Consider the following 25,108-nt stretch of genomic DNA (forward strand, 5'->3'; position numbering starts at 1 on the left):
TGTATGATGGAAAATCTGTTCCCTGAACGTCACTGTGTTACTTTTCTGTCTGAACCAAATAACCTGTACAAATGAACTTACATAAGGTCAGGACAAATGGTAAACAGAATTTCTGGGCATTGAGTGCTGATATCTCCTCAAATTCTATTATAGTCTCACTTACTGATATAACATTTTTACCCTAACACACGTATCAAGAGTAGATTATTTATTCTTTTATCTTTCCTTTTCTTCTGTCCTCCATTCCTCAGCCATCTATTTCATCACTGTTAGTCCCTAGCAATAAATAACTCAGGTTCCAGTCTTGATGGTGGGTCACTATTCTATTGATCTATCTACCCTACCCATAAAAGTTACTTGAGATAATGATGCATATTGAACTGTATTGCATGTGTTTTCTCATTTCAGAATTTTCTGAGGCTTATATAGAAGGAAATTTCCAAAATGGAGCAAGCAAGCCTTCTTAAGACAGTTTTTTTTTTTTTTTTAATAGGATCAGGAGTTCATAAGTGAGAAAGCATTTATGCATGGCCCCATTAGAGAACCCATGAAGATTTCTGAAACTTTCAGAGAACTGCAAGTCCCAGCCTGGACTTAACTTCCTCCTTGCCATGACAACTGAATCATTGCATCCTTCACTTATAAAGGAGCTCCAAACTCTCATTTGCATGTTACCCCAACCAATCCATGTAACCCTAATTCCAATCTCTGTTTTACATAGAGGACCTGAATGAGAATTAGACTCATAGCCTTTCACCTATATAACTCTGCTTCTCTTTGACATCCTGGAAACACAATTTAGGTTTCTACCTGAATCTGTATCTCTCAAATAGTCATTTTAATTGCCCAAGTAAATGTATGTTTTTGTTTTCAGTGAAGTCGTTCTTAACCAGCACTACCTTAATGCTATTCCATGCTGTATTATTTTAATTCAGAAAGCAAGATGAGTGCAAGTCAGGAGTTTCTGAATTGCTCTTTCTGACTAGAGCATTATGGAGCCTCCTGAGAAAGTGCTTGACACAAGCCAACACAAATATGAAAAGTAAAGTTATATCTAGAAATTGCCCACAGGCACCCGAGTCAATATCATGGAGAGCAACACAGAGGCATTTGGTGAAGATCTGTTCAGAAATGCCTCTGGGAATATAATTTCTTAGAGTTTCAAAGACCTATTAACTCTTGTGTTGTCATATGTTATATTCTGCTCTTCTGAATCAACTTTCCTCCAGCAATTGGTATAAAATAAGTGACTCCTAGGACTTAAAATGTATATCTGTTTTCGTAAGAATTTCAAAATACTTAATTTTTTCCTTCCTTTCTTCCTTTTCTTTCTTTCTTTCTTTCTTTCTTTCTTTCTTTCTTTCTTTCTCTCTCTGTCTCTCTCTTTCTTAAAATCCATTTCTTACATCCCTGATGGTTCAATGGATATTAAATTCTACTCCCCTTGCAAATATGTAAAGTGTTCTAAGATATGTTGGAATTTTCAAATTAATTTTAGAGAATTAACCTAAAATATGCTTGAATATTTGGTTTGTAAATCTCTGCATTTTATTTTATCTTTAGATACCGGAGAAGAATCAGCAGAGTGAGTACCTCAGGAGGGAGCTCCCCTGATTTCACCTAAAGGCAATCTTACAGCCACTGAGATCTAATGATCTGTGAATTACCATGCCACTTTCATTGGAGAATGCTCCACCAACTGTGCTTTGGGGTGGTTATATGCTATTTAAATTTATTCCACTTAATTCCATCCTTAAACCATATTTTCTCTAGCAGCATAAGATAATGTGATTACACAAAATAATTTCATGAACTATAGTCTTATTGTGCATTATTCATGAGCAGAATTCCACTTGAAAACAAAAAGAGTTGAGTTGAACTTAATGAAATTTTTAAGTTTCAGTGAAATTTATTGAGTCTCTTTTTGGTGCTTTTGTATTTTCCATTATATTCTTATGAAGGAATAGCCCAATTTATGATTGCATGTCCCAATGATGAGTAATTTTCTAATATTCAAAAAACTTGTCATTCTAAAATGGACTAGATTTATCTGATTGAATTAATGGAACTATCATGGGCCATATTCTAATATTGTTAGGAGACAATCTGAACTTATGGTGGAAACTCTAACTATAAGAGCAATTATTCTTATTATCTAAATAGCATAATTAATACACAATGAAGAATTTTTATACAATTCAACCAAAGAAATAAAATTATAATTTGATTGCATTTTTATAGTGCAGGGAAATTACAGGCCAGTGATTAGTATTAAAAAGTCCCCAACAACAAACAATTTTATAGATTAATTTTTACTTCTTTTTACTAACAGATTGCTCCAAACTGAAATTTATCATGGTCAACCCTATTAATATATATTGTGACATTTTGATTTTTTGTTTTGTTTAGTTTTTTTCCCTGTTGACTTGGTGACAGATGTGTACATGACAATCTCAGAGACTGTTAACTTGAAAAAGTAAAAGGAAGCTAATATGTGGCTTTGAACTATGTACAACACTGGGGCATTTCACATTATTTTTGATATTCTTCAATATAGTCTGAATTATGTAATAATTTATGGATTCTATAAATGTGGACAATGAAGCTTTAAGCTGTTAGCAATAATCTCAACATTCATAAATGGTATGGAAAGGGAGAAAGTTAATTTTGTTTACTGAGTACTTTTTAAATGTTATTGGTGTATGGGAAAGGAAGATGTTAAACAACATTAATGTGAAAAATGGGTATTATCTTTGCTTAAACTGGGTAACTGACTTCTCATAGAACATTGGCCAGATTATTCAGATTTTAAACTTTATACATCTATTTTAAATAACCATAATTAAAGGGGAAGAAAAGATATATAAGGACACATTTTACTTAATATCAAACCTCTGACCACTGGAAGTATTTAGGTGAATTGTTTTCCTTTTATATTTAGATCATTACTGCTATCAAAAAACAAGTTGAAGCAAAACAGTTCACCGTTCAGTTATTACACTTCTCCATGTTTCTATGTCTTTCTTGTTCCATGATTCCAACTAGAAAATGCATAAATATCTTCCTTTCATCACTTACAACTTCAATTACTTGACAAACTGAGAAAATATGGCCAAGGATATATTACATGTTTCAATCACAATAAATCTGTCATGGACTGCACTCACATTCTCTTTTACTTCAGCTAACAGCAGTAATTATAATAGCATTTCCCACTCAGATATCAGGATGAGAGTTTAAGAACTGTTATGGGTGAAACATTGGTGATAATCTAGAAAATGAGTCAGAATCTTACCAAAAGGAAGGCACATTGCTATAACCGATGAAAAATTATTTCAAAATTATTTGGAATAAAAAATGCTGGACCACATATTTATATTAACTGCAAAATATATCCCTTAAAATATTAATAAATGTAGATTAGGTGATCTGTAATCTGTTATCTTGTACACTTTTTTTTTAATAATTGTGATGAGAATTCAAAATGCATCTTCTCACTGCTGGTCTGCAGGACACCCTATCATCTTGTACTGCCCACAAACATGGACTGAAGCTCTGGACTGAGTGGGAATGAAGATATCTCTCCTCCACATGATATTACATATTGACGCTAAATTACCTAGATTATCTTGATCTGCATCTCTTTTATTGGAAACCCAGGGTTTAGATATATAAGTGACGTCCACTTTAAGTTGTTTAACAATTAACTTTGAGTCAATTTGTTTTAGGCAAACACATCTCTCTGCAAACAGTATGCCATCTCCTAAATTAGGAATCATCACTGGCTGTAAAAAGGTAAGGAGAAAATTGATCATGAATCATAAAAGTACTAACCTCTATTTAATTACCATTCACTCTTGAACAGTGTGAACTGATAATTATGTTTGCTTTCTTAAAAACAAGAAAGAGGCCAGGAAGTCTGATAGCAGTATGAAAGTCATACTAGAAACAGATGGACTTTTGTTCTTCATGAAATTAGAGTTGAATGATAAATTAAAACAGAATGAGTTTCTTATAATATACCTGTTCAAAAATGTTACACTAGTTACCTCTAAAATGATCTTAAAGTCATAGGTTTTGAGTTTTTGGTGGATTTGATAACATCTAAATACCTTTGAGGTAGTAGCATTCTGTGTTTTTAAAATATACACACAGGGTGGCCAGAAATGGTAGTTACATCAGGTTACATAAAGGTGGAAGCTGTGCTGTAGTGTCTGTATCTCACTGAGTGACATTTAATTCTTCAGTGTTGGCTAAAACAGCTCCCAGATTATATTCTGTCTATCCTAACCTCTGTCTCTATATATAAATAAAGTCTCAAGATTCTGTGAAAGTGCAAATTTGTGAATCTTTGATCCTTTCATTGATGTAGCATCTAGTTGCTGAGTATTGGAACAAATCTCTCTTGGAACTACGTTCTGTGTCATCTTCTTTTGTTGAATTTTATTCACTAGGTCATGTATAAAATACTGAAGTTCTAAGGAAAAGTCATGAAATATAAACAGTGTAACTGTACTTGGAAGATTTCTTTCTATCTTTCATTTTTCACTTGCCATCACAAATTTAGATTAATTTAAAACAATTTTTGTTTAGCTTGTAAAATGTACATAGGAGAAATGGAAAAATTTATTTTTAATAAATAATTTTAACAATTTTACAAATTGAATCCAGTGACAGCTTTTAAAGTGCCTGATAATATTTTAGTTTAAAATGTGCAATTGATAGTTTGTCCACAGGGCAAGGAAGATAATCCTTTATTTTTTTTAATTTTTTTTTTTTTTTTTAAGAGAGGGAGAGAGATAGAGGTGGGAGCAGAGGCAGAGGGAGAGGGAGAGAATCTTAAGCAGCTCCACACCCAGCACAAAGCTTGTATCTGCCTAATACAGGGCTCTATCTCATGACCCTGAGATCATGACCTGAGCCAACATCAAGAGTTGGACATTTAACCAACTGAGGCATCCTGGCACCCCACAAACTGATATATTTTTAATAAATTTTCATTCCTCATGATACACTCCGAAATAAAACAGAATTTGTCCAGATCATCCTGAAAAAGTTTCACCTATGCATAAACATGTATATTTTAAAATGTGCAAATTTTTTAACTATGTAAATTATTTTCTTATCTAATAAAACTAATAATAATAAAATTATTTCAACCTAACATTTGATTATTCTAACATCATAAACAATAATGCAGAAACTTAAATCATTTTTCCTGTTATAGAATTATTTACAATAGATTTGTAAAATAAGAGAAATAAAAAAGAAACATAAATCTAGGGCTCAGGAATATATAATATGTACTCGATGATATCAATTTGCTTTTGGTAAATTATATGGTATTGTTGCCATGCTGCTAATTTTTTTATGCAGATTCCTATTTTTCTTTTCAGATATTTAACCCATAATTGGGATGAGAATTCAAAATGTATCTTCTCACTGCTGGTCTGCAGGACACCCCATCATCTTGCACTGCTCACAAGCATGTGCTGAAGCTCTCTGGACTGAGTGGGAATGAAGATATCTGTCCTCCACATGATTATTACATATTGATGCTAAATTACCTAGATTATCTTGATCTGCATCTCTTTTATTGGAAACCCGGGGTTTGGATATTTAAGTGACGTCCACTTAAGTTGTTTATCTACCAATTAATTTTGAGTCAATTTGTTTTAGGCAAACACATCTCTCTGTAAACAGTATACCATCTCCTAAATTAGGAATCAGCACTGGCTGTAATAAGGTAAGGAGAAAATTGATCACAGAATCATAAAATTATTAACATCTATTTAAGTACCATTCACTATTGAACACAGTGAACTGATAATTGAGTTTGCTTTATTAAAAACAAGAGAGAAGTTAGGAAGCCTGATAGAGGTATCAAAGTCATAGTAGAAATAGATAGACTCTTTATCTTCTTGATGAAATTAAAGTTGAATGATAAATTAAAATAGAATGAATTTCTTATAGTATACACTGTTCAAAAATGCTTTACCAGTTAACTGAAATGATCTTAAAATCATAGGTTTTGAGTTTTTGGTGGATTTGATGACTTCTAAATACCTTTGCTATAGCAGCATTCTGTGTTTTAAAATATTCACCCAGGGTGGCCAGAAATGGTAGTTACATCAGGTTACATAAAGACAAAAGCTGTGCTGTAATGTCTGCATCTCATTGAGTGACATTTAATTCCTCAGTGTTGGTTAAAAGAGCTCCCAGAGTATATTCTGTCTATCCAACCCTCTTTCTCTGTATATAAATAAAGTCTCAAGATTCTGCGAAAGATGCAAATTTGTGAATCTTTGATCCATTCACTGATGTAAAATCTAGTTGCTGAGTGTTGAAACAACTCTCTCTTTGAGCTACATTCTTTATCATATTCTTTGTTGAATTTTATTCCCTAGATCACATATAAAATACTGAAGTTCCTAGGAAAAGTCATGAAATATAAACAGTGTAAATATAATTCTTTACATATTTCATTTTTCACTTGCAATCACAAATTTAGATTAATTTAAAACAAATTTTATTTAGCTTGTAAAATGTAAATAGGAGAAATGAAAAAACTGGCTGTTTATTTTTTTTACAAATTGAATCACTTTTAATGTCCCTGATAATATTTAAGTATTTTTTTTATTTTTATTTTTTTTAAGATTTTCTTTATTTATTTGACAGAGTGAGATCACAAGTATACAGAGAGGCAGGCAGAGAGAGACAGGAGGAAGCAGGCTCCCCACCAAGCAGAGAGCCCAATGCGGGACTCGATTCCATTACCCTGAGATCATGACCTGAGCCGAAGGCAGAAGCTTAACCCACCGAGCCACCCAAGTGCCCCAGTATTTTAGTTTAAAATATGCTATTGATAGTGTCTGTCCAAAGGCAAGGAAGATAATCTTTTATTTTTATATTTATTTATTTATTTATTTATTTATTTATTTATTTATTCATTTAGGGAAGGAGAGATAGAGATAGAGAGATGTGCGGGCAGAGGCAGAGGAAGATGGAGAAAATCTTAAGCAGCTCCACACCCAGCACAAAGCTTGTATCTGTCTAATACAAAGCTCTATCTCACGACCCTGAGATCATGAGATTAAGAGTTGGACACTTAACCAACTGAGGCACCCTGGCACTTCACAAACTGATATAATTTTAATAAATTTTCATTCCTGAGGATATATTCCCAAATAAAAGAGAATTTGTCCAGAACATCCTGAAAGAAAGAGAGTTTCACCTATGCATGAACATGTACATTTTAAAATGTGCAAATTTTTTAACTATGTAAATTATAGTCCTTTAGTTATCTAATTAATACAACTAATAATAATAAAATTATTACTTTAACATAAACCTAACATTTGATTATTCCATCATCATGGACGGTACTGTTGAAATTACATCATTTTTCCTGTTATGGAATTATTTCCAAAAGATTTCTAAAATAAGAAAAACAAAAAAAGAAGCATAAATCTAGGTATCAGGAATAAATAATATGTACTCGATGATATCAATTTGCTTTTGGGTAAATTTTATAGTATCGTTGCCATGCTGCTAATTTTGTATGCAGATTCCTATTTTTCTTTTCAGATATTTAACTCATCTGTTTACAATCTATGCCAGTCTGAAATACATGGAGAGCCAGAGGAATGTCTCAGAATTCATTCTCTTGGGACTTTCGTATGACCAGAACATGCAAATATTTTGCTTTGTGCTCTTCTTATTCTGTTATGTTGTCCTGTTGGCAGGAAACCTTCTGATCCTTGTCTCCATTCAATGCAGTCCTCTTTTGCACCAACCCATGTACTACTTCCTCAGCCACTTATCCTCTATGGACATCTGCTATACCTCTACCATTGCACCTAAATTTATTGCTGACCTGCTAGTGGAAAGAAAAACCATCTCCTATGGTAGTTGCATGTTACAGGTCTTTATAATGCACTTCTTTGGAATGATTGAAGTTTTAATCCTTACAGTCATGGCCTTTGATCGCTACACTGCCATCTGCAAACCTCTCCACTACCTGCTTATCATGAACAGGACAAGGTGCCATCTCCTAGTCTTGGCTGCGTGGGCTGGTGGGGCTGTCCACTCCTTTCCTCAATTTCTTATGGTAATCAGGTTGCCCTTCTGTGGTCCTAATGAGATTGATCACTACTTTTGTGATATTTTTCCTTTGCTAAAGGTGGCCTGTACTGATACCTACATCACTGGTGTCCTTATGGTTGTCAATTCAGGACTGGTTACCTTAGTGACATTTGCAGTTTTGTTTTTTTCTTATATTATTATATTATTCAGTTTAAGGCATCACTCAGCTGAAGGAAGACGCAAAGCCCTCTCTACCTGTGGGTCTCATATCACTGTGATAGCTTTATTTTTTGGGCCTTCAATCTTTGCCTACCTTCGACCTCCAACCACTTTCTCTGAAGATAAAATATTTGCTCTGTTTTACACCATCATTGCTCCTATGTTCAATCCCTTAATCTATACGCTGAGAAATACAGAGATGAAACAGGCCATGAGAAAAACGTGGTGTCAAACATCAGGGCTCAACATCTTTTTAACTAAACAAAGGGCCAGCTAGACGTGCACAGGAGAGAGAGGAAACCATCACAAAGTTTGCTTGTTCAACTGGTATCATGTTTATGAGTGACGGAACTTAGGACTTAAGAGTTTAATAATAACTATTATTAATAATAACTTAATACTAACTAGACAGAAATATTAATTTAATCATACAAAAATAAGATTAAAACACAGTTAATTTTTTAGGCTTTGAGACGGTAAGAACAAGTGTACAGGCACAAAATCAGTTATATGTACAGTTAAGACAATGTTATATAAGTTGTGAACTGTGATGGAAAAAGAAAATTTTAATAATTTTGTATTAGAAAATTCAGGTTTGGTGGCTAGACCACATGAGAAAACATTCTGTATAGCAAAGGAGTTGTTAAAGTCCATGATTTTGGAGGCACCTGGGTGGCTCAATGAGTTAAAGCCTCTGCCTTCAGTTCAGGTCATGATCCCAGGGTTCTGGGATCGAGCCCCACATTGGGCTCTCTGCCCAGCGGGAGCTGGCTTCCCCATCTCTCTCTCTCTGCCTGCCTCTCTGCCTACTTGTGATCTCTGTCAAATAAATAAAATCTTAAAAAAAAAAAACACAATTTTAAGACCAAGTTTTGTTCATGATAGCATCTTCACCTAAATGAACTCAACTTGTATTTAGAAATTAATCACACATCAATAAGTTCGCATAATCAAATCTGATTTAAAGTGATTCTCTGACTTTATCTCTCTTGTCTTCATATTGTAAATAAAAATAAATTAGTAAAGATAAAGTCAGTTACTCAAAGTATTTAAAATATACTCACTGCTCTTCTACATAATGATCCATTTTTAAAAAATCCATAAATGAACTGAATCATAAAATGCCAGAAATTAGTAGGCAAGTCACTATTTATCAGATCCAGTCTTTCTTATGTACACAAGTTAAACATAAGCTAAACACAAATAAGAGCTCAAACTTCAATCAAAACACCCTCTGACACAAATCACGGAAATGAATGGAAACGGCAGATCATCCGGGCGCCTGGGTGGCTAAGTAGGTTAAGCCTCTGCCTTTGGCTCAGGTCATGATCTCAGGGTCTTGGGATCAAGCCCCACATCAGTCTCTTGACTCAGTGGGGATCCTGCTTCCCACGCTGCCCCCCCCCCACTTGTGATCTCTATCTGTCAAATAAGTAAATTTAAAAAAAAGAAAAAGAAAAAGAAAAAGAAATAAAGAAATGGCAAATCATCTTAGTAAGTAACAAGAAGAGGAGATGCATGAAAAATAATTCCTAGAAGAATCTGAAAAAATTTAATCCAATCTCAGCTTCGTGTTTTGGTTCCCATTTGCCTGGACATTTCTCTCTACCCAAACACTTGTGTTTTCTCAGCGGAATGATTGGATTGCTTCCAGAGTTTGATTGATTTTGGTATTCCTGCCCCAGTGCTAAGGCAAAATCCAAGAACACACATAGAGGCAGTAGTGTCTGTCTGTGGATGCCAGAATCCTCTTTGGATGTTTCAACTCTGAGAACTTTTTATATATATAACTAATACTTTTTTTCCCCCTTTCTTTTTTTCTTTTCTTTTCTTTTCTTTCTTTCTTTCTTTTTTTTTTTTTTTAAAGCCATGAAAACCTCTGAAATACTAGGGGAAAGATTATGTCCATTTCACAGAATTTCCTCTGACTGGTTATTTATTCATAGTTCTGTTTGCTCTGGTTAAATGTAACTATATTTCCAAAAAGTATTTGGATTATTTTTAAGTGTAAAGATCTAACGTGTATATGTGTACCTTTGTGTGTATGTGATTGAATCTGTGTGTGGGGGGGAACTTGAGGCTCTCAAGGATAAGGAATAAGCACTGCAAAGAATGTTACGCAACAAAACCAAAAACCTTTTATCATTTATTTTTTCTCATGATCCACAATATTTTGAGAGAAAAGTTATAAACATATTATATAATAAGCCCACAAAAATGTTCTGAACTAAGATTATTTATCTACTTGCCAGATGTTCTTTCTAGGTTTCATTTTCCAGCCTACTTTATATTTTTTTAAGTTTTTGTTTGTTTGTTTGTTTGTTTGTTTTTTATTCATTTGAGAGAGATGGAAAGAGAACACAAGCAGGAGGAAAGTTAAAGGAAGAAAGGGAAGCAGGCTGCCTGCTGAGCATGGTGCCTGACTTGGGGCTTGATCCCAGGACCCCAAGACAATGACCTAAGCCTAAGGCATACACTCCCAATCAAGCTATGTGGTGCCCCACAATGTCTTCTATCTTCAAAAATATCTGTCAGTTAAATACATAGAAGTATTTCATAGGATGTTTTGCTCTGTATGTGAGCATAGAATATTTCAGAAATATTTAAGGTTGCAAATGTGTAGTTTAAGAAATCCTAACCATTTCTACTGGGATTTATTCCTAATTTAAAAATATATCATCACAAAAGGAAAAAAGATGGCGGGGAAGTAGGAGGAGGCACTGTTTCAACCTGTACGCTAAAGTGAGCTGATTACCTACCAAAGAATTCAGATCACCCATGAAATCAACCTGAGATTAGAATTATACACTTCTGCATCTCTACAGGGGCAGAAGATTCCAGTGGGCAGGTAAAGCAGAGTGGGAACACCGTACTGATATCAGAAGATAAAAAAAGGGAGAGGGAGCCACCAGAAGTGACCCATTGGACAGTAATACCCCAAAACAAAAGTGCCCTTTGTTTGGGGACCAGCATTAACTTGGAGTCTGGTTGAAAGCACTCAAAAAGAGCAAAGAATTGTGGGGGGAAATTGTGGGAATCGGGGTGGTATTGACAGGGGCTTAAGTCCCCTGACCAAGGACAGCCACCGCTGGTGCTGAGTCAGAGAGAGTGCGGCGAAGAATCTACGTCTTAGTCCCTGAGCGGCCAGTGCCCCTGAGAGTGTCTGGGTGGCTGCTGCCGTGAGGGTAAGGGAGCTTCGCCAGCCTGCAGAACTACAGCCTTTTGCACTCTCCATGCACACCATGCCACTAGAGTCTGAGTTGCGTCCAACACCCTCCTGTGAGAGAGGTGGATGCAGGCACCAGCCAGGGGCTCAATTTCAGGACCCTGGGATCATGACATGACTTAAGGCAGAGGCCTAACCCACTGAGCCACCCAGGTGCCCCTTATATTTCTATTCTTATAACATGAAACCCTTGTCAAAGTTGTCATACCAATAAACACAGAAATGGAGATATTTTGGAAATAGCTTAAGTCTTAAATAATAACAAATACGCATGGATTTTCCTATTGGTCCTAGATTCTGACATGGGGTAATTCTATAATCTATGTCTTCAAATCTTCAGGCAGGATTTTGTGCAACAAAAAATGAGAACATCTGGTATCCAAAAAGTTCTTGTCACAAGAAGATAATTTTCAATTATGTGCAGTGATGGATGTTAGCTACATTTACTGCAGTGACTATTCTCAATACATTATGTTAAAGAAACTAATATAACATCATACATCATTTATATCTCAATTCAAAAAGACAATGTTCTCAACTTATTAAACATGAAAGCCATAGTAAGAAGTCTGAAGTCATTTCTGTGAAAGCTGTTGATTTTATAGAATGCTAAAGTCTCACTAACTTGGAATGTATGTCTAGATTTGTGGCAAAAATGTCATTAACCTAGGTCAATATTATGTGCAAATAATTTTGATCATTAATAGTGTTCTGAAAGAGAAATTTAGAATATTAAGACAGCATGATAATGAAAACAAATGATATCCACTAATTAAAGAGCCCTTTAAAATGAATTTGTTGTGTAAATATCTGAACTTCTACTTCATTTTCAGAGACAGCTTTCTTTGCTCCAGCTAGGTTATGAAACAGGTAGAACACGCCTGGGAGAAAAGGTTTACTCTCACAACAGTTTTGCTTCTTTGTGTATAACTGCTGAGACAATCTGCCCACTCCCTCTCTGCTCTAACAGCTCTGGTGAGTTTCACTGTCCTCATTATATTTTTCTGCTCTTTATACTTGTTTGTACAGTGCCCCCAGACTGACTGCAGCTCTTGCATTTTACTTACGTATTCTAAAATACTTTCAATGCTTTTACCATCTTCCTTTAAATAAAATCTTGCTATCTAACATCTCTATAAGGACATTTGCTGTGTTTCTTAAGCAACCATTCTTTGAATCCTAACAAGCATGCAAAAAAGGCCTTCCCACATTTTTTTCCCCCTTTGGAAAATCTTTTTCAGGTGTCTCTTTCCTTCCACTTACAAGCTTTGATATATCTGCCCATGACATAGTATATAGTTTTAATCAATAAACTTTATTTTTTTAAGCAGCTTTAGGTTCACAGCAAAACTGAGCAGACAGTACAAAGATTTCTCATAATACCCCTGTCCCTACACACAGACAGCCTCTCCCACCAGAGTAATACATCCATTTCCATCAAGGAACCTATACTCACATGTCATTATCTCCCCAAATATTCTTTTCATTACAAAATTCAGAATTTTTAAGAGGAATACATGAGGTAATAGGAAATAGCCAGAGATGTGTGTGGTTCAAAGCAGTCATTTTTCTTTTATAGTCTTTCCTTTCTGAGTGATTCCTTTAGGACCACAGACTGTCATGCATGCACACACCCACAATCAATGGGGGAATAAAGGAAATAAGAAAGAACATTCATAATAGGGATTTAGCAAATGTGATCATGGGAAATTCCAATTTAAAATCTGTTACTGAAACTCTTTTAATGTCGTCAATAATTGGTTATCTTAGCATGTTTTTTAACACTGATCACTAGTCTAATAATTTTTTCTCTCTAAAGGCACTCAAATGATTACTTGTTTTTGGCATTACTGAATAGAATTATGTGCATCTTTTGGATTATGCTGTTCATAAAAGAGTAAAAGCCTCATTCAAAAAAATGGAAAAATCTAGAATACACCAGCTCTCTTCTCACCTTAAGCAACTGGAAAATCAACAATGAATTAAGCCAACCCCACATACAAGAAGGGAAATAATCAAGATTAGATCAGAGGTCAATGAGATAGAAACTAGACATATAGTAGAACACATCAATGAAACTGGAAGCTGGTTTTTTGAAAGAATCAAGATCGATAAACCTACTGGCTAAACAAAGAAAAGAGAGAGGACCCAAATTAATAAAATTATGAATGAAAAGGGAGATATTATGACTAACACGAAGGAAATAGAAACAATCATCAGAAATTATTATCTATAGTTATATGCCAATAAGTTAAGCAACCTAGAAGAAATGAATGCATTCCTGGAAAACTATAAACTTCCAAAACTGAAATAGGGAGAAACTGACAACCTGAATAGACCAATATCTAGTAACAAGATTGAAGCAGTGATCAAAAATCTCCCAAAAAATAAGAGCTCATGACCTAGAAGCTCTTACATGTAAATAGAATTTTCTACCACAATTTCAAACTTCAGCGTAACAAAATTGTCATGCATCAGAAAGTAAAAACACTTAGTGTAACAGAATGCAGGATCCTCAGGTGAAACTAGTCTATTTTAGGATGGCAGATGTTCTGAAATAGAAGAAAGTCTTCATTTTTGTACATATTCAAGCTCAAACTACCCTGTTTCAAAATAGTTATATGGAAGACTGTCTGTATTTAAGATCTGCAGTCACAGTGAAATTCAGTGCCAACTTAAATATGGTTTATCTACCTCTACTATTTTCCTCTCCCCAAAAGGGAATTGTGTTTATAAATAATGTGCCATTAAGTCTAAAGTATGGTAAAACACTTCTATAGTAATCAAATTGTCATATGCTGCAAGAGAAGTTATATGCTTTAGAATGAAATTACATAGAATACATATAAAGAACACACAAGCAGCCTAGGACATGTGTGGTGGGACCCTTACCAAACCAAGGTGACAAGGGTAATTCACTAACCATAAGGTCTGAGTGGCTTTCTGGTTAGTTTGGGGCTGCATCAGGAAGCATTCTCTCTGCACATACTCACTCTGCCAGTTTGTGTCCACTACCAAAACCTGGAGTCAAACGCAGAGAGTTACAGTCCCAGAATTCAAACACATCCAGATGAATTCTCTGCAAATATTTTGACAATCTCAACATGTCCTAAACCTTCTACAGGATATAGGGTTAGTGGCCTTCCAATATTCACTAAGTCTTAGTGATGCAAAAAGTGGATCTTCATCTCTCAGGGAAGTAGCCTAGGAATTTGAAAGTGAATTACACTGCTTAATAATAGTTCAGAAGAAAAAGTAAGAAAAGCGATTTTATATTCCTACAAATGCTTGCACAGTTTTGAGTTCCTATCATTGAACACAATTTGACTCAGAGGAACAGAATAAACTTAATTGGTAATGATAGGAATTAATAGGTCTGTGAAATCTTTCTGTAATTATATTCCCAAAGGCATTTCTAGACAGATCATGGTCCAAGTGTTGCAAATCCACCATCAACAGTAATGTGCTTGATGATCTTGGGTATAAACTTTCTACATTTGCCTATCTGAAAAAAAAAAAAAAAGTATCTTTTCCCCTAAAGGCGAAAAGGCTATAGTGTGACTGCCATGTGCTCTTCCAGCTTTGGAATAGGAAGGAAATTGTATCTTATAGTAGTATCAGGTTTGGTTTCAGGAACTCTAAGATGAAGTAGTAGAGGGAACACAAAAGATGGCCAGGTAGAGTCCTTTTTTCTTTCTTTCTTTCTTTCTTTCTTTCTTTCTTTCTTTCTTTCTCTCTTTCTTTCTTTCTTTCTTTTTCTTTTTCTTTTTTTTTTTTTTTAATTCAAGATTTTTGGTGTGCATCTTCGGTAGATAAATAAAATCAATGACTTGTGATACCATAATTGGAATGACCTTATTATTGATAAATGGGCTGTTGGAAAATGGGAGACAAGAAAAGAAAGGAATAAAAAACTCTCTCTCATTATGTGGGAGAGAGGAAAAGCAAAAATTATATGGGAAAATCAGAAGAAGGAAGCAAAGTATAGCAAAGCCTTTTTAATTTTTTTTAATTTTTATCTTTTTTTTAATTTGTTTTTTATTTATTTTCAGCATAACAGTATTCATTATTTTTGCACCACACCCAGTGCTCCATGCAATCTGTGCCCTCTATAATACCCACCACCTGGTACCCCAACCTCCCACCCTCTGCCCCTTCAAAACAATCAGATTGTTTTTCAGAGTCTATAGTCTCTCATTGTTCACCTCCCCTTCCAATTTCCCCCAACTCCCTTCTCCTCTCTATCTCCCCATGTCCTCCATGCTATTTGTTATGCTCCACAAATAAGTGAAACCATATGATAATTGACTCTCTCTGCTTGACTTATTTCACTCAGCATAATCTCTTCCAGTCCTGTCCATGTTACCACAAAAGTTGGGTGTTCATCCTTTCTGAGGGAGGCATCATACTCCATAGTGTATATGGACCACATCTTCCTTATCCATTTGTCCGTTGAAGGGCATCTTGGTTCTTTCCACAGTTTGGCAACCGTAGCCATTGCTGCTATAAACATTAGGGCACAGATGGCCCTTCTTTTCCCTACAGCTGTATCTTTGGGGTAAATACCCAGTAGTGCAATGGCAGGGTCATAGGGAAGGTCTATTTTTAACTTCTTGAGGAATCTCCACACTATTCTCCAAAGAGGCTGCACCAACTTGCATTCCCACCAACAGTGTAAGAGGTTTCCCCTTTCTCCACATCCCCTCCAACACATGTTGTTTCCTGTCTTGCTAATTTTGGCCATTCTAACTGGTGTAAGGTGATATCTCAATGTGGTTTTAATTTGAATCTCCCTGAGGGCTAGTGATGATGAACATTTTTTCATGTGTCTGATAGCCATTTGTATTATTTTTATCTTTTACATTTAAAAAAACAAGAACTTAAAAAATGTAATCTCACTATTTGATTACTTAGAAGCAATCACTATGTGTATCGTACAATGTGTCTGGTCAACATTTAGTGTTTATCAGAGAGGATGGTATATATTCTGCTTTTATTTGTGTCTCCATAATAAAACTGACAATGTAATGAAAGACATATTGCTGTTTACAGTGGTTTACCCTCACACAGTATTTTCCAGTCTTCTTTTAAAATTTAAATTCAATTAGCCATGGTATAGTACATCATTAGTTCTTGATGTAATGTTCAATGATTCATTAGTTGAATATAACACCAGGTGCTCACCTCATCATGTGCCTTCTTAACATGTTTCCCATCTTGTTTGTTATCTGCTCACTGACTATTCACAGGTGATTTAGACTCAGCCTCATCTGCCTGATGATAAGCTGACCACAGTGATATAAGACCCACAGGTGAAGGGGGCTTTGTGTCTTCACTCAGCTGAGTGATGTCATAGACTAAATATAATGACATAAGAAACAAACAAGACAACAAAGTTAACTAAGGTGACCATACCTGAATTGGCAACCACAAGGACACCAGTTATGTAAGTATCAGTGCACGCAACTCTCAGAAAAGGGAAGATATCACAAAAGTAGTGATTGATTTCATTAGGACCACAAAACAAAAATTGAATTGCCATCAATAATTGAGGAAAAGAATGGAGAGCCCCACCAGCCCAAGCAGCCAACACTAGGAGATGGCACCTTTTCCTGTCCATGATAATCACATACTAGAGAGGCAATGTAGCAATCAAAGGCCATGACTATGAGAATAAAGACCTCGGTACTCCCAAAGAAATGCATGGCAAATAGTTGTGACATGTAATTACCATAGGAGATGGATTTTGTCTCTCCTAGTAGGTCACCAATGAATTTGGGTGTGACAGTAGAGGTATAGCAGATGTCCATAGAGGATAAGTGGCTGTGGAAGTAGTACATGGCTTGGTGAAAAAGAGGACTCCATCAAATGGAGACAAGGATCAGATTTCCTGCCAACAGTTCAATGTAACAGAAGAAGAAGAGGGGATGTAATATTGATCAGTATTGAATTGTATCAATGTAATGGAAAGTTAGCAAAACTTGAAGAGAGAAATACACCTATGAAATCAACATACTTATGGATTAAAATTTAATTTATATATATATAAATTTATTTTAGTTAAAATTTAATTTATATATAGATATAATGTGTATATATATACGTGTGTGTGTGTGTGTGTGTATATAGAGAGAGAAGTTTTTTAAATTTGAAAGTCATGTTTGTTTAGAATATGTTGGTTGAATTTTTACTTACCAGGTGATCTCATTAGATAAATTTCATTATCTCTGAGTAAAAGGCAGTATCTGGTGTTTTCAATAGAGTCAAAATAAATGCTTAATTTTGTTACAGAAGATTAATGAATTTCACCATGAAAGCAGCCCATGTAAGTCCTGGTTCTGGGACTTTCCTGTTTCCTTTATAAAGAAAAGCTTTCTCTCTTGGTTTTTGAAAATAAAAGGAAATAAAATCATCATTAGCATTTATGGTGAAATGTAAGGGCCTACTTAATCAGAGGGAACAAGTTTGTTGTTTATGCAGAAAACTTAGATTGACTCTGCCCCTCCCAGAGGAACTTACTTGCAAAGCACAGATACAAGGGCGGGCAGGCCAGGTAGAGACAGCCAATCAGTGGGCTATGCCATTATCTACTAGGATGAATTGTAATTCAATTGGCCGCCCCTTGTGTGACCTAACATGACTGTGCAGTTTTCTCTGTGTATTACAATCTCATTGGCCACCTGTGTATAGCTCGGCTAACCTACCTCTATAAAAGTTAGTCTTTGAGGCTGGGAAGGGTTGCCTCTTTGCAAGAGACGACCCTGACCCATCAGTTTGATTCTCGATGCTTGGCGGGAAATTAAGCTTTGATTGACCTTCCCTTTCTATCAGTCTCTCTCCATTTATTACAGACCCTAACAGAAAAATGCTTTTGTTTGTTTTCTACCCAAACGTTGTATATTCATTGGTTTTAGTGTTAGAAATATATACACGTGTTCTCTCTAATTTCCAGGGGTCATTTAAAGTACATCACCTGGGAGAATATAACCCCAAACCTCCCTCTCACTCTATGGGATGAGACATTTCCCAATAGAAAAGTTGGCCAATGTACAGCTAAACAAGGCTTAGTTCCTTTCCAGTCTTAAAAAAATAGCTATGCCATGGTTAATAACTTTTTATACTCTGAGGAGTTGGACACAAACTAAGAGTTCTCTTCTCTTCATTATTGATAGGGGGTAAATCATGTGCTTCCTGTTGAAACAGATTCTGAGGAACAATACAGAACAATGTCTCAGCAGAGGATAAACTAGAAAATGCCAAAGACGCCTCAGGCCAGCTTTTGAAGTCTGCTTTAGCACAGAATAAATGAATTGAACAGTGGGTGGCAAACTTCTGTGTGAGACTTCATACCCCAATGGCCCTACTTCTTCCTCCAGCCCCCACATTGGCAACCGGTTTCACAGACTTAACTCTGAGAGCTGGTGTAAATTTATACACTTCCTCTTACAAATACCACAATGAGGACTTTGTTCAAAAAAATGAAGAAAATATTCCTCTAAAAGAAATAAGATGTGTTTGTAATCCAGGGAAACCAATTACAAAGAGATATACAGTGGTAAACATGATTAAAATAGCAAGAAAGGGGCACATAACTGAGGGAAGCTTGAGTAGCACATGATAACACCATTGACCCTTGAACAGCATGGGCTTGAACTGTGAGTTGTGTTACATGTGGAATTTTCTCAGTAAATACAGTACAGTACTATATTTACTCTTCCTTATGAGTTTCCTACTAACTAGTTTATTTTGTTATAAAAATGCAGTATATAACACATATATCTTGCACAACATATAAAATATGTGTTAATCAACTGCTCATGTTATTGGTAGGACTTCCAGTCAACAGTAGATGATTAGTAGTTAAGTTTGGGCCAGAGCTCAAAAAATTATACATGCCACTAATCCCCACATTGTTCAAGGATCACCTATAGATTATAAAAGGTACAACTGAGAGACTTTCTGACCTGAGTGAACAAGATGAACAAAGACTTGAGGCAGACTGAGAATGTCTGAAAATGATGCATCGGTTACAATCGGGACCAGATAAGGACAGTATGCAGACTCATTTGGGAGAGAAGTGAGGAATTTGGTTGTTACTAGGGCAACCACAGTCTAAATAACATTGGAAACCACAGACCTGATTATCCCTCTATGCAGGAAAAAAAAAAAATTGTTATATGGAAAAACATATAAGTTAGTAATTTGAGAAAAAAAACTCTTGTAATGTTTGTCTATAAAAATGTTGACCTTATGTTTGAAAGAACATGTTTTCCTATTTTCTACACAAAAAATTTACTGACTTTCCACAAACAACATTGATGTGCTGGGATTTACAATGACTGTGGAGCTTGAATGGTGTGTGGACAAGACACAGTTATAAGGATTGTGAAGCAACTGCCTTCTGTTGGTGGTGTCGGTGGGCTAACATAAAGGATGAGATAGTTACTACTTGGTCTACACAACTTCAGGTAAACCATCAGAATGAGAGCTTTTCTGTTGCAGTTAGGTCTCCAGAAGCCCAAACACAGACCCTGATGAAAATAAGGTCATGGGTTTGATCATAGACATGGGAGTACTATAAAGGGAACAGAAAGCACAGCCTCTACGGTCTCTTATGTCAACAACAGAACCACAAAAAGAAAAAAAAAAATTGAAACAAATCTAAGATGATGAGTTTTGGGGTTGAATCTGAGAATTTTGAGAAACCAATTGCCGTGAAGCCTCCCACAAACAGAATCGCCTCCTCCATATTTCTAGAGAACAGATTCTCATGGCCTGGGGATGATATAATAACATCACCTGAGTTATTTTCTTGCAAAACCATGCTTATATTCTTAAGGTCTGATAGGCTTAATATATTTTGATAAAATTCCTGCAAAATCATCTCATTCCTCTCAGTCATCTCCTATTGCTTTAGAAGAAGTTGGCCGAAAAGGAAATATATGATTGTATCTGTTTATATTTAGTTCTTTCTGGCACCAACTGAAATGGAATGTTGTAATATTAAAAATCCAAATACCAAACCACTAAAAAAGATGGGGGTTAAGGAAAATCTTGTTAACAAATCCTCAACCAGTGCATGGATTGTCTGCTTTGCACAGACCAAGAGATAACTAGAGCCTAGATCTATTCCAATTTGTGACAGTTGCTAAAGGTTTTACTTGTGTTTAGGGACTTTGTGTGGGTAGAAATTGTGACTATATGGGTAGACCTTATAAGCAAAGTATAAGTCATACAAATGCTCACTACATGTTGTACACTGAGGAGGAAATTCTCAGTGGTGGTAGATGAGATGAAATGTTTCGTGGATATCAGCCACCCTCTTTTCCCAGCTACCCAAGTTCTAACTAATTTAGTCTAGGGCTAAAGCAGACATGGATGGGGCACCTGGGTGGCTCAGGAATTTAACCATCTGACTCTTGGTTTCAGCTGAGGTCATAATCTCAGCATTGTGAGATTGAACCTGGCATTTGATTCCTCTGTCGGTATGGAGTCTGCTTGAAAATCTCTTGCCCTCTCCCACCGACCCTCGCCCTGCTTTCTCTAAAATAAATAACATAAATAATCTTAACCAAAAAATAAAGTGGTCAAGGTGGTTTAGGAAGCTTCTCTATGAAGGCTATTGCCAGGGTTGAACAATATGAAATTTCCCTCTAAAATTTCATCTGGCTTCTGTGACTACCAAGTACCAAATGTTTGTAGTTATTATGACTGCAAGAGATAACCCCAAGTTTCATGTGTAAAACAACTAATTTACTATAAACTTGGGCTCAATGGATCAGGAATTTAGACATAGTGAGGATGGCTTGTCTATTCCACATGACATCTGAGGTCTCAACTGAGTAAACACAAGAACTGGGAATGCCCATTAGCTAGCAACTGAAGACATCTGGAGTCATCTTGACTTACATGTCTGGCAGTTGCCACTGGTTGTAGGCCCAGACATCAGATGAACTATTGGCCATACAATTCTCAGTCTGGCCTCTACATATGGTATCTCTATATGGACCAGTTAGGAAATATTGCTATGGCCTTGTTTGGAAGCTACTTTCTGTCACACCAGCATTGAATGCCCAACATATTCACTCCTCAGGAAGTCCACTCACGGCTGAGATAGCAAGTTGATTACACTGAAAACCTTCCATCATGGAGGAAACCAAATTTGTCTTCACTGAAATAGACACTTATTCTGGATTTAGATTTGTCTTTCCTGCTTATAATGCTTGTACCAACAGCACAAAGCATTGACTTATGGAATGCCTTATTCACCATCATACTATTTCACTTTGGATTGATTCTGATCCAGTAATGTATTTCTTCCAGTAAAGATGCTTAGTAGTGGACATACACACTGAAATTCATAGATACTACCACACACTCTGTTGAGTTCCTGAAATTTTATATATTGAATACCTAGATCCAAGTAACTCAGAAGGTGACTATTTAGAGATAGGGCCATTAAAGGGGCAATTAATTTACAATGAGGACTTTAGGGTGGGCCCTAACCCAATGTGGTAGGCATCCTTATAGGAGAAACTTTGGACACACAGAAAAAACACCAGGAATGTGTGTTCACAGAGAAGACCATGTGAGGACATATGGAGAAGGCAGCCTTCTGTTAAGCCAAAGAGATAGACCTTTGAAGAAAGTAAATCTGTCAGTAGTTTAACCATGGTCTTTCAGACCCCAGAAGTGACAGAAAATATATTTTTTGTTGTTCAAATCATCCTATCTATGGTATTATTTTATGGCAGCCTCAGGGAACTCATTTATACCCCATTTATCTAGGTAACTGATTAGATACAATGAAGAAATGGTTTACCGAACACACCGCCAATCGAGAAATAGCACCCTGAAAAGCTTGAGTTATATTTTCAAGGATGTGTTGACCAACAGATGGTTATATTTCTCCCATAGCCATCATAAAGAGTTATAGAATCCTATGGAATTGAAGGATGTATTTGCAAGTGCCTCCTTTATTATTACACTAAAGTACTTTATAGTTCTGTTCCTGTACCAAAAGTTTTCAGCTCATCTGGCCTTTAGGTTTTAGTTATAGATGTTTGGTTTCATGAGCGACCACAACAATTACTTTATTGAACTGGAAACTGAAGTTGCCACCTAGATACCATTTGGGGTCTTCATGCCTTTACTAAACCAAAAGATAAAAAGGGGTTGGAGGAATTGGTATTCATGATGAGATGACATCTGTTTGTTTGACACAATGGAACAGGAATGATCACTATTTGGAACACAGCCCATCTCTTAAAATTTCTATAACTAATAGTAAATGTTAATTTAAGAAAATGGCAGGACCATTAAAAATTCAGAATGTCAAGAATAAAAATTTGGTACACATTAGTAGATAATGAACCCCAATAATAAAGGTTAACCTTAAATCAAAGGGAAGAGTGAGTAGGCAGTGCAAGGAAGAAAGGTATCAATGTTAACTTAAATCTAATGACCAATCATAGAAACAAGGACCCTTGTAGCAATGTAACAGTGTATTGAGTAATTTTAAAGCCTGTTCTTAATGTTACAGATCTTTCAGGAAGGATTATAACCTGAACTAGAAGAGAAACTTACACAAACTTAACTTTATCCAAATGTTGAGAATATTATGTTTCATTTCTGGAAGGGAGAGAGGGAGACTAGGCTCAAATATCATATAGAAGAGTGTTTATGAATGCTGAATAACTCATGTACCTATTACCTTCAGCTCAAAAGCCTACTATATATGCTCTCCTCTGAGATCATGGAAATAAAATCTACCTTTATTTCTAATCTACCAGGTAGTTTCCTATTGTTTCTACCAACAAGAGTCACACTGTAGTGATAATGGAGTAAAGAGAAGGGGAAAAAAGACTTCATACATGTTCAAGATAAAGTATCAAATTAAGGAGTACCGGGGACTGGCGTGTGAGGAGATTAGATCTGGTTCTAACCAGAATGAAATAAAAAAATAACTGAAAATTGTCTAATCATCAATAATAATATAATAACTTTGTGTGGTGACATGATAATTAGACTCATTGTGAGGATAATTTCAAAGTGTACAAAATATTGAATCACTGTGATGTATACCTGAAGTTGACAGGATGTCATATGTCAATAATACTTCAATAAAAAATACAAAAAAATCTTTAAAAATAATAAATTTATACAGTCAGTAGAGGTCTGAGGAAATGCTAAAGATTCTGAGCTCCAACTGTGGCTGGCTTTTGCAATCATGATATACTCTGTGTATATCATTTCTTCTTACTTCTAAGGCTCAAGATAGTATCCTAAAATGAAATTCTAGAATGTTCTTAATATAAGTTACTTCCCTTCCCCAAACAAATGATGATACCATATTTTCTTCATGGCATTCTTCATTTCCATGTTTCTCAGTGTGTAGATCAGAGGGTTGAACATGGGGGCAATGATGGTGTAGAAAAGAGCAAACACTTTGTCTTCTGGGAAAGTTGTGGCGGGCCGAATGTAAACGAAGAGAACAGGCACAAAGAACAGAACCACGACTGTGATGTGGGAACTGCAAGTGGAAAGAGCTTTGGAGCGGCTCTCTGCAGGGTAAGCCCTAAGGGTGTATAATATCAGAAAATAGGACACCATCAAAATCACAAAAGTCACCAGAGCAATCAGTCCTGAATTAACAACGACCAAGAGACCAATTCTGTCTGTGTCCGTGCAGGCCAGCTTCAGTAAAGGATACACGTCGCAGAAGTAGTGATCTATCTCATTGGGGCCACAGAAGGGTAGGAAGATGGTGAGGAGGAACTGACTGGCAGAGTGGATTAAGGCCCCAGTACAGCAGGCTGTGATGATTGCGTGACACCTCTCTCTGCTCATGATGACGGTGTAGTGCAGGGGCTTACAGATGGCCACGTAGCGGTCATAGGCCATCCCTGTGAGGATGAAGACCTCCACGCCTCCAAATAAATGTGTGGTAAAAAGCTGTGTCATGCAGTTACTGTAGGAAATGGTCTTCCTTTCTGCCAGTAAATTAGCCATTAGTTTAGGTGTCACTGTGGAGGTGTAGCAAAGGTCGGAGAGTGAGAGGCAATTAAGGAAGAAATACATGGGTTGGTTCATTAGTGGACTACACATGACAGAAATTATTATGAGCAGGTTTCCCACCCAAATAGCAACGTAGCAAAATAAAAACAATACAAAGCAGAGGATTTCAATGTTCTTGTTTTGAGACAGTCCCAAGAGAATAAACACAGTGACGTTATTCTTAGTTTCCATGATCCAGTGCTCTAAAAATTCTTAACGGTTTCCTGAAAAGACATATTGCACAAGTCAGTGTTGGACATGTGCATGGAGAATATAGATGATGACACTGACATCATGAAATTCTATTTAATGGATATGATATGATATATATATATTTTTTTTTCTGGTTAGTCTCATGAAGATTTCCATAAGTCAATTTTTCAGGACATTATGTTCAATCCTGACATTATGTTTTATAAATCAATTCAATCAGTAAATTTAAAAAAAAATGTTTAAAAATTTTTATTAGTTGCCAAATGTTTTTTCAATCCTAAAGGAATATACAACAAAGTCCTCCTAAAG

The 25,108-nt window shown here is 35.8% G+C and overlaps 2 protein-coding genes across 2 annotated transcripts; one reads left to right on the plus strand and one right to left on the minus strand.

Moving 5' to 3' along the window:
* The first annotated feature begins 7,630 nt into the window (after positions 1–7,630).
* On the plus strand, positions 7,631–8,581 carry LOC116599902 (olfactory receptor 4P4-like). The gene has a single exon (XM_032359842.1). The coding sequence runs from the start codon at positions 7,631–7,633 to the stop codon at positions 8,579–8,581; it is 951 nt and encodes a 316-aa protein (XP_032215733.1).
* Positions 8,582–23,848: 15,267 nt separating this feature from the next.
* On the minus strand, positions 23,849–24,778 carry LOC116599903 (olfactory receptor 4P4-like). Its single transcript, XM_032359843.1, has one exon. It carries the CDS (start codon positions 24,776–24,778, stop codon positions 23,849–23,851), a length of 930 nt encoding a protein of 309 aa, XP_032215734.1.
* Positions 24,779–25,108: the final 330 nt, after the last annotated feature.

Source organism: Mustela erminea, chromosome 9 (genome assembly GCF_009829155.1).
Source record: "Mustela erminea isolate mMusErm1 chromosome 9, mMusErm1.Pri, whole genome shotgun sequence".
Taxonomy (NCBI): Eukaryota; Metazoa; Chordata; class Mammalia; order Carnivora; family Mustelidae; genus Mustela; species Mustela erminea.